At 37.9% G+C, this 10,545-nt stretch overlaps 1 protein-coding gene across 1 annotated transcript; it reads right to left on the bottom strand.

Annotated features, from left to right (window-relative positions):
* Positions 1-351: 351 nt before the first annotated feature.
* On the bottom strand, positions 352-8,868 carry LOC119555117 (protein gurken-like). The gene is made up of 2 exons (XM_037866341.1): positions 8,801-8,868; positions 352-1,273 (listed from the first exon to the last, which is right to left on the bottom strand). The coding sequence occupies exons 1-2, from the start codon at positions 8,866-8,868 to the stop codon at positions 859-861; spliced, it is 483 nt and encodes a 160-aa protein (XP_037722269.1). The 3' UTR covers positions 352-858.
* Between the last annotated feature and the right edge of the window lie 1,677 nt (positions 8,869-10,545).

Here is a 10,545-nt window from a genome sequence, read left to right as displayed (position 1 = left end):
AGTAAAAGGGTATACTAGATTCGTCGGAAAGTATGTAACAGGCAGAAGGAAGCGTTTCCGACCCCATAAAGTATATAAATTCTTGATCAGGATCACTAGCCGAGTCGATCTAGCCATGTCCGTCTGACCGTCTGTCTGTCTGTCCGCTGTCTGAAAAAATTTTTTTTTAAATTATATCTTTGGTGTTTTTTAGCATATAACCTCCTAAGCTTGGAAATAACAAATTTTAGTTAGTTTTGAATTTCGAATTAAATTTTATCGAAATCGGACGACTATATCATATAGCTGCCATAGGAACGATCGGAAAATTGGTGGGAAAATAATATGAAACAAATTATATCTTTGGTGATTTGTTTTCGAGTCGAGTCCCAATCCTCTTCTTTAATACACTACAAAAAATTGTTTTTCTTTACAATATACATGAGATGTAACCGAGTGTTACAAAAAATAATAATCATTTGTCCTGGTAAACTGGAGTAAGCGCTAAGATTATGTTCTAAGTACGTTCTTAATATTTCGTAAATGGTTAATTTAACGTAACAAAATGTTACTACAAGACAAACTACAAAAGCTCCAACGAAAGCTTCAAAAGCGAAACAAACGAAACTAAGAAATGATAAAGAAAAGCAAATACTAATTGTGCGTCTTTTGCAACTAAATAGAAAATCCTACTAAGTACACTAAATGTATTCAATAAATTAAAGCGTTAACTTTGCGCTGCGCTACGTAAAGAAGTGTTGGTCAAAAAGAAATTGCCAACCAACAAAAAAGAAAAGAGAGTCCATATATAGGCGAAACCAAAATTGTTTCCAAATCAAATCTAAATCGAGTGGAGGACCTCTCCTGGAGGATTCTCCCTCAACAAGTGACAAAAAAGCGCTGCTTGTGCAGGTGTAGTTGCTGCTGCTTCCGGCGATAATCCGGCACATTGCGGAGCATGAAGACTGCTGCGAAGAGCACGTAAAGCGAGGAGAGCATGATGAGCACGGGGAAGGAGAAGACGATGTGCGCCATCCGGACCTTTCGCTGCACCGTTGAAGGCGTGTAGACGTAGTCACCATTCCAGCTCTTGTAGGCGCACCTCTCGCCATCGTAGTCGTTCACACAGAGGCAGGAGTGGAAGACCGTGTTGTTGACCATCGGATGCTGGAAGCAGTGGCCGCCGTTCAGGCAGAAACTGGTGTTGTAATTTTCAGCGTATGCTCTCGGAGCAGTAAGATCCGGCTCGAACAACAATTTGTAACGACGACAATTGTTGACAGCACGAAAATTACTTCGAATATCCGAGTAAATGGGATTTGCATCATTGGAAAACGCTTGTTTGGCGTTCCGAAAAAAATTGAGTGGGTGGACCGATTGTCCACCTCTAGGAGAACTGAGTCAATGGACAGGGGCGAAAACGATCTAGGGATCGAGCGGCGTGCTGGCCGCAAATGCAATTTGGCGTCGCAACAGAAGCAGAAACATACTACACACTTGCATCTCCTTGTGGATTTTATGGAGCAGTAATGTCGCCCGGGGAAAGCTTCGACATTATAATTATTATAATGACTTGTGAATCATTTTATATATCGGGATAATTAATTAGTTAAACTAAGTGAGCAGCAAGCGCGGGAAGCGGGCTCCTCTCTGCTCTACTTTGATCTTAGGTCTTGTTGCGCGCACGTCGGGAAAGAGACTGACTGACTTTTCCAGCATATAACCTCCTAAGCTTGGAAATAAAATTTTTTTATTGGTTTTGAATTTTGAATTAAATTTTATCGAAATCGGACGACTATATCATATAGATGCCATAGGAACAATCGGAAAATTGGTGGAAAAATAATATGAATCAAATTATAGCTTCGGTGTATACCCGTTACTCGTAGAGTAAAAGGGTATACTAGATTCGTCGGAAAGTATGTAACAGGCAGAAGGAAGCGTTTCCGACCCCATAAAGTATATATATTCTTGATCAGGATCACTAGCCGAGTCGATCTAGCCGTCTGTCCGTATGAACGCTGAGATCTCGGAAACTATAAAAGCTACAACACGGGGATTAGGCATGCACATTCCTGAGATTCCTGAGCAGCGCAAGTTTGTTTCAGCACTCTAACGCCCACAAACCGCCCAAAGCTGCGGCTCCTACAGTTTTGATGCTAGAATAAAAATTTAAACTGAAATGTATTGTTCTTATCAACACCTATCGATTGACCTAAAAAAAGTTTGCCACGCCCACTTTAACGCCCACAAACTTCAGAAAATCGTTAGTATGAACGTAGATATCTCGGAAACTATCAAAGATAAGGAATTGGGATCTCAGATTTAGATTCCGTTCCCACACTAACGCACACAAACCGCCCAAGCCTGTGGCGCCCACAATTTTCATGCTAGATACAAAATTTTAACTGAAATGTACTGGACCCGTCAATACCTATCGAGTGATCAAAAAAAAATTTGCCACGCCCACTCTAACGCCCATAACGCTAAAATCTGTTTACCGCCGGTAGGTGGTGCATTTCAATCTCGCTTTGCTGCTTGCTTATCTCCATTTCCCTTTGGTCCCTTTAGCTGAGTAACGGGTATCTGATAGTCGAGGTACTCGACTAAAGCGTTCTTCCTTGTTTAAAATATAACATCCTACGCTTGGAAATAACATTTTTTTATTAGTTCTGAATTTCGAATTTAATTTTATCAAAATCGGACGACTACATCATAAAGCTGCCATAGGAACGATCGGTAAATTGGTAGGAAAATAATATGAAACAAATTATAGCTTCGGTGTTTTTTGACATATTATCTTATACTTTTGGGAATATCATTTTTTGTGTTTTTAAATTTAATAATTATAGCTGCAAGGGTATATAAGCTCCGGATTGCCGAAGCTAACTTCCTTTTTTGTTTTTTTAGTCAAATGATTTTTTGTAGGCAAATTTGCATATCCAAGTTTATAAAAATTGTGGTGATTAACAATGAAAGTGAAAAGTGTAAAATGTAGATCAAAAGTGTAAGCATCAGTCGAAGATTATATTATAGTTAAGTGCACCAAGGCGCTTTGTTATAAAAATTATATATTTTATAACTTCTTTTTCAGAAGTTGCGTTGAATACTGCAAAGGCCATAAGCAAGCTTTCCGGTTCCCAGAACGCTTCAAAAATATTTGGCTTGCCAATTTATGAAAAGAAAGAGTAACGGCAAGATCGTTGGTCTGTAGAAGCCAGAATGTTTTCTAGGCAATAAGCTGAGGAAAGGTAGTATTCCTATTTATCTCTCAGTTGAACAGTATAAAATTAGTAATGATGGGGTTGGGTTGTATGGAAGGGAAATAATTTCAAAAGGCAATGATTCTGATGCTGAAATATTGCAACAAAATAAAGAAGCTGAAATTATGCAAAATATTGGTCACGTAGCTGAAACAATGCAATTTGACGAAAATGAAGCTGAAATAATGCGAAATATAGGTCACGAAGCTGAAATAATGCAATATGACCAAACTGAAAATATATTTGTAAAAAAGGTTGAAACACCCAACAAGAAAAAGGATAATTCACAAAAAAATGAAAATATTAGGCTAAAAAAAGAAAATTCAGTTTTAAAGAAACAGATTCAGTTCTGGAAAAATAGGTCAAGACGTCTCGGCCTAGAGAATTAAAAGAGTATTTTCCAAATACATTGCCTGTGGAAGAAGAACGAAAGATGAAATCGAAGATATGCTTAAATGTAAAGCATTTCAAGAAGCCCTAAATCATAAAATAGCACTACTAAAATTTATAACTACTGAATTTAACGAGCAAAAATGCTCTGAAAATGAAACAAAAAATGAGTTGCCATTCAATGATCTAACTCCAGGCTTTAAGGCACTAATTTTATTCGGCTGAAAAATTTAGCAAGCAGTCTTAATAAATCAGATAGGAACTGCGTATCGATATTTGACGAATCCCTTTTAAAGACTGAAATTTCTTATCAGTCTGGGGCCGATAGAGCTGTTGGTTTTAGAGACCTCGGAGATGGTATGTCAGACCAAGATCTGTATTCCTCTCCAGCTACTGGCTATTTTGCATTTATGGCTCGTGGTTTGTGTTCCGACTTCAAGGCTCTGGTAGGCGTAGCATTTGTCGCAAGACACATCCGTTGGACAATAATTGCCGGTTTGATAGAAAGAGCACTCGAAGCCTGCCAAAAAGCTGAACTAAAAGTGCGTGCTATTGTCTGTGATCAAAATCACAGCAATTTAAGAGCACTTAGATTGGTTAAGGATAACGATGTTCAATATCGGTTGACATCTCGAATAAATATTATTCATGATTATGTACATCTGTTTACAAATATAATTAAAAATTTAAAGCTTCACGACTTCCAAATGGGCACATTGTGTCCTGGGATATTATTGAACAGTTTAATAAGGACGATGAGATGCATACTATTCGGTTGGCCCCGAATCTTAATTGTTCGTTGTATTTCACAGAAGAACCCATTTACTCGGCGAGTATTGAACCGCATGTATTTACTGAGGTGGTTAGTAGTGGCATACAAATTACTGCTGATAGTAATTTTAATAATGTTTTGATGGCAAAAAATACTGCCATATTTATACAAAAAATGAGTGAGGGCTTTAAATTATTAGAGCAGGGATGAGGAAGTTAGTGTAGGGTTAACTAATTTCCAAACCTATAAAACAAATAAAGAAAACGGGAAGCTCTTCGAAGAACATTTATATCAAAGGTCTCATTAATACCTGTCAAAAAATAAATTTTATTTGTGATGATATAATCAAAAAAGGGGTCTCGCAACTAATACCTACAAATAGATTTAGTCAATATCCCCTTGAAAACTATATTATTTTCCAGAGAAACAGAGCGGGATATATAAAGCCAACTGTTTCTCAGTTAATAAAGGAAAACTACCGAAGCCAAAAAAGTTCTGTCGCGAGAATGTAGCATCTAACTCCACGAAATTTTTAGAAATAGACAAAAATGAAGGCGATATTAAATTAATGAACCCTTCGAATGCACTGTTTGAAGTAGCAATGCTTCATGCAGAGATATTTAAAAAAGAATTTAACAGATGCCCCAATCAAATAAATGTTCTTAAAAATATTATTAATATATGTGTTGAAGAAAGTAATAAAAGATCCTACTGGTTTGACTCAACAAGGCCATGCGCAATTCATAGGAGAAAAATCCTTAAATGTTTCTGGAATCTTTGCTGAAAGATTTTTTTAAAAGATATACAATCGCCAATAAACTAGGAAAATTGACATACAAATTGAAATAAATAAGCGTAATAAATATAAAAATTAGGTAAGATACTTACAAAAATATTAATTAATATAGGCCATAAAATAGAAACAAGGCCAAGCCGAAACAAAAACTGTCCGGTCTACCGTACTTTCCTATGGGATTGTCGAAACAAGAATGGGAGTTGCCTACAATATACAAGGACCTTCCACACTCCATGACTTTCAACGAGTGCGCTATGTTTGGGCTTTCTAGTGTGCCCAATTGCTTCATCAGGGCACAATACCAATTCCTATCGATTAAATACTGACTTAACTATCGGGCTTAAATTCGACCCGCGACAGGGATGTAAAAAATGTCGCTGATGAGGGAGTTGGTGTCTCCCGAAACAGTTGTTGCTTAGTTACTTTCTTAAGCGTAGTACTCACATCGACGAAAACCGCGAGCTAACCATAGGAGTGAGCGAGAGGCAAACAGGCGGCTAAAGGTTTTCGTCGGGTCTGTTTTTCAGCGTGGTACTCAGATGAGCTAAGGAAATACCAGAAAAAATACCAGATTTCGAGAGTGAATTTTCGATGAACGCCGTTAGCCGCGGCCCAAAGAATAAGAAATTTAATCTTTGGGGGTGTTCGTGCAGAAGCGGTGGGTATTTAAAAATTTTAAATGGAAGAAAAACACCAAAAACGGTCAAAGGAGGTCAGTGCAGATGAAAATGGACGCCTAATCCAAGCTGTTGCCCATTATTGTGGGACTTGACCGACAGGAAGCAAAACCACATAGGGGCAAATCCGCAGAATAGTTGAAGGGCTGGAGGAGATCCACTAGAGAATCCCAGTGGGAAGGAACATGCCGAGTGGGACTTCGATCTCTAAATGGACATCCTGCCGGGCGTGTCCTCGCAAAGAATGTAAGATCTGGCCAAAAGATTTTGGTTGCGTTGTACTAATAGAAGAATCTATTTAGCAGATCCACCAGTAATATGATCTCCGAAGACCTTTCCATTTGGACTCCGTATACCATAACCACCAGCTAATTGGCAGCTTAAGCGGAGCTGGAGCTCGCGCTGGCTTCTATAGGGAGGAGGAAAATAGGGCGCCCGCTAAGGAACAGTTGGAGAAGCCATGGCCAGCCACTGCCAGGATGCCGGGCGACTTCCTGCATCATCGGTGGATCGACCCCGTTCCCAATCCGGCTCCCACTTCCTCAAGGTCCAAAGTGCCTATTGGGACTCGGAGCTGGACTGCGGTGGCGCGGGAAAGATGGCGAAGCATTCTTGGGACGAGAAGTAAGCTTTAAACTACTAATTTACATAAATAAAAACATTCGTTGAACATTCCATTTATTTTTATTTTACTTTCTTTGTGTACCAGCAGACTCCTCCTTTTTAAATTTCTCCAATTGATTTGTTTTCCGTTTGGCAACAAGCCCAGCCGCTTGACAGTAAGACCATGCTACATGCATTGCGGGTGAACTTTGAAAACTTCGGTCACACTACAAAGAATAAGATTTTTCGACCAGTGAAACTCTTAGCCGATCTGAGTACTAGGCTTAAGGGGAGAGGATGAGCAGAGATGAGGTGAAAGCAAAGATAATATAAACTACAAGATGAGAAGAAAGTGGTGAGGGGTTGTTGCTATGCCGAATGGGGGTCAAAGAGAAAGACGAGGCTGGTGTTACCAGATCAGGAAAAATATGACTCATGTTCATGAAGAGGAAAAACACATGGCGCTTTGACTCAAAAATATTGCATTTTTGAGCTCGATAAAGTGTTGGCCAAGTACAATTAAAATGAAGAAGCTTATCACCAATTTTTGTACAGCCGTAATGAATCAGTCGGAAGAAGATTTGAAAAGGCCCGTCTACTTCGCTGACCCGGACTCGCTATCTTTAGCGTTTACATCGATGCCAAGCAGCCGCGAGGGTGTTTATAGTTAGGAGTTAGGAGTTAGGAGTTAGGAGCTAGGAGCTAGGAGTTAGGAGTTAGGAGTTAGAAGTTAGGAGTAAGGAGTTAGGAGTTAGGAGTTAGGAGCTAGGAGCTAGGAGTTAGGAGTTAGGAGTTAGGAGTTGGGAGTTGGGAGTTGGGAGTTGGGAGTTGGGAGTTAGGAGTTAGGAGTTAGGAGTTAGGAGTTGGGAGTTGGGAGTTAGGAGTTAGGAGTTAGGATTTAGGAGTTAGGAGTTAGGAGTTAGGAGTTAGGAGTTAGGAGTTGGGAGTTGGGAGTTGGGAGTTGGGAGTTGGGAGTTGGGAGTTGGGAGTTGGGAGTTAGGAGTTGGGAGTTGGGAGTTGGGAGTTGGGAGTTGGGAGTTGGGAGTTGGGAGTTGGGAGTTGGGAGTTGGGAGTTGGGAGTTGGGAGTTGGGAGTTGGGAGTTGGGAGTTGGGAGTTGGGAGTTGGGAGTTGGGAGTTGGGAGTTGGGAGTTGGGAGTTGGGAGTTGGGAGTTGGGAGTTGGGAGTTGGGAGTTGGGAGTTGGGAGTTGGGAGTTGGGAGTTGGGAGTTGGGAGTTGGGAGTTGGGAGTTGGGAGTTGGGAGTTGGGAGTTGGGAGTTGGGAGTTGGGAGTTGGGAGTTGGGAGTTGGGAGTTGGGAGTTGGGAGTTGGGAGTTGGGAGTTGGGAGTTGGGAGTTGGGAGTTGGGAGTTGGGAGTTGGGAGTTGGGAGTTGGGAGTTGGGAGTTAGGAGTTACGAGTTAGGAGTTACGAGTTAGGAGTTACGAGATAGGAGTTACGAGATAGGAGTTAGGAGTTTCAAGCTAGATTTTTAAGCTAGGAGTTAGTTGAAAGATACGAGATAAAAGATACAAGTTAAAAGGTATAAGTTAAAAGCTACAAGTTAAAAGATTTAAATTAAAAGATACAAGTTAAAAGTTAAAAGTTAGATGTTAGGAGCTAGATTTCTAGCCTATTCACCATCTTCCGTTTACCGTCACTGATCCGATCCCTTGACTAAAAAAACCGAGGTTCGAAACGAAACTACTTATAGCTACGCGTAAGTAACTAATCCAAACTGGAATACAAACGTAATTAAATATATACATATTTATATTATATAGTACATATTTTTTTCAGAATTAATAATTAACGGAACGATCATCAACCAACATGACCTTATAAAAACCCAATGTACGACACTACATATTTAGAAATAATAATAAAAAAACTTGAAAATACCAGCATAAAATACATATCCACGAGTGTCACAGGAATCACTTACTGTTACATTTTTTAAAAGTCTTATTGACGCTCAGCGCTAAGCGATTTCTAAGGCACCTCCAAACTATTATTATTATTTATATTAAATTCAATGTATTTTTACAAATAAGTTTGGAATTTCCGCAGTTCTCGTTTTCTGGATGGAGTCTTAATCTTAGGCTGTTTTTGGTAGACTTTCCATATCCTCATCAGAGGTCGAATTCGGAGGAGGAAGGGGCAGTTCTAAAATACAAAATAAATTGCCCACGTTTATATATTATTTAAAGATTGCCTTCATCTGGTTTAGGGATTCTTATGAGTAACGCCAACAGCAAACAAATTTTTGCCCCGTAGTCCGGACCCTCGGCTATCACGCTGGAAGGTGCATATGTAGGTTTCTACCTCTTTTTCAGCTTCGGACACAGCACTTGAAGCGTGTCGATCTCCATGTTCATGGAGAGCTCGGTCATAATTTTGTTCTTCACGGAGGATGGAAATTGCTTCTTTTGTGTTAATATGCCGAATTGCAAAAGCTGTCCTTTGTATGTGTGCGGCAAAAATATTTCCTTAAAATACACATTTGTAAGAATCTCCTCCGTGAGATTGTAAGTTCGTGAAATTCGATCCTTCAAATGTGTTATATCATATAGCCTGGGCAACTCTAATTTTTTTTAACTATTGTTCACAGCGCACCCATCCGAAATTACTGCCACACAGAGGGATAAGATGTTGTGCGTGTGTAGATAGTACATTACTTTTCGTACGTAGGAGTAGACTTTAAAATTGCCCAGGGTAGTCTCCGGGGGAAATTTGCATTGGATGCAAAATTTAATAAAATTCAATTTTTAAATTTTTAAATTCTTATGTATTTTTTTTATTACAGTCACAAAATATAATATAAGCAAACGATTTCATTTTCAAAATTTTAAATATTTATTAAAATGCTGTATGATGTTCTCTTGAATCGATTTAATTACATATTTATAAGTCTAATACATTGCAAAATTTATTGTGACCACATGGCTGATTCCGGAGAAAAGTGGTTAAAGTCCTGGACTGCGCGATAGCCCCACAAGTCCATGGCCTCTGCACAGCCTTTATATCGGCAACCTTCACTTTGCTCATCCACTCGTGGGCGGGCTGGTTGAAATACCTCCAACGAAGGAGTTAATCTTTTCGGTTAGTTTATTATTCAATAACTGGGGATTTAAATTGTGGAAGCTTAAACATATTGAATGATGCGAGTTGAGTAATACTTCGCGGTATATTAGGTTTATTAATTATAAGAATTATTAGGGTGAGAATGTTAAATAGAATAATTTTTCCTATTCCTATAATTTGCTTACCTATATATTTAAAACTGTTAACATTATTTGTACATATGTATTTTTGGAGGACTATTAGGTTATTTAATTTCAATAATAAATTTATATTCTTTAAATAAATCTTTATTGAAGTATAATTTAGTTACGTTTTTAGGATCAATATGATTTATACCTTATATCAGAACTTATGGAACAATTTTTTTTCCGTTAAATTATGGTCAATTAGTAGTAAAAAGTTTTGATCAAGGTTGATCAGAATATTTTGGGGGTCAACATTTATATTGTAAATGAACTAATTATTCTAAAACTTTATTTTTATACATATTAATAGTAGTATTTTGAATTTTAGTTTTATGTAATGTTTTATTATTTTTATATTCAAATAGCTTATATTTAGAGTATGACACTGATGATGTTATGGAGATTAATATGGAGATTAATTAATCTTTGAGTATAGTGAATTAATTTTAGTAATTTATTAAAATAACATATTTATTATTACAATGAAAATGTAAGGTTTTAATTTAAACTGCATAAATAGAAGTATAAATGGAATTTAACCATTATAGAAAAAAGTTAGCAGCTTTTACTTGATCACCATACTTCCTTAATTGGTGTTTATATCCAGATATATCATTAACAGTGATACGCCTCTTTTTGGCTTCAATTAAAGAATAAGGATAAATTTACCTACGGTTAAGTCGAAACTAACTGCAATTAATCGCTTAATATTCTATTTAAGGTAGATTGAATATTCAGTACTTTTTGAATGCAAATCAAATGTTATAAACTACAACCCTATTTTAATTTGATCAATTTAAT

This window comes from Drosophila subpulchrella, chromosome 3L (assembly GCF_014743375.2).
Source record: "Drosophila subpulchrella strain 33 F10 #4 breed RU33 chromosome 3L, RU_Dsub_v1.1 Primary Assembly, whole genome shotgun sequence".
NCBI lineage: Eukaryota > Metazoa > Arthropoda > Insecta > Diptera > Drosophilidae > Drosophila > Drosophila subpulchrella.
Note: the sequence above shows the minus strand (reverse complement) of the source record. Positions and strands in the feature narration are given on the sequence as shown.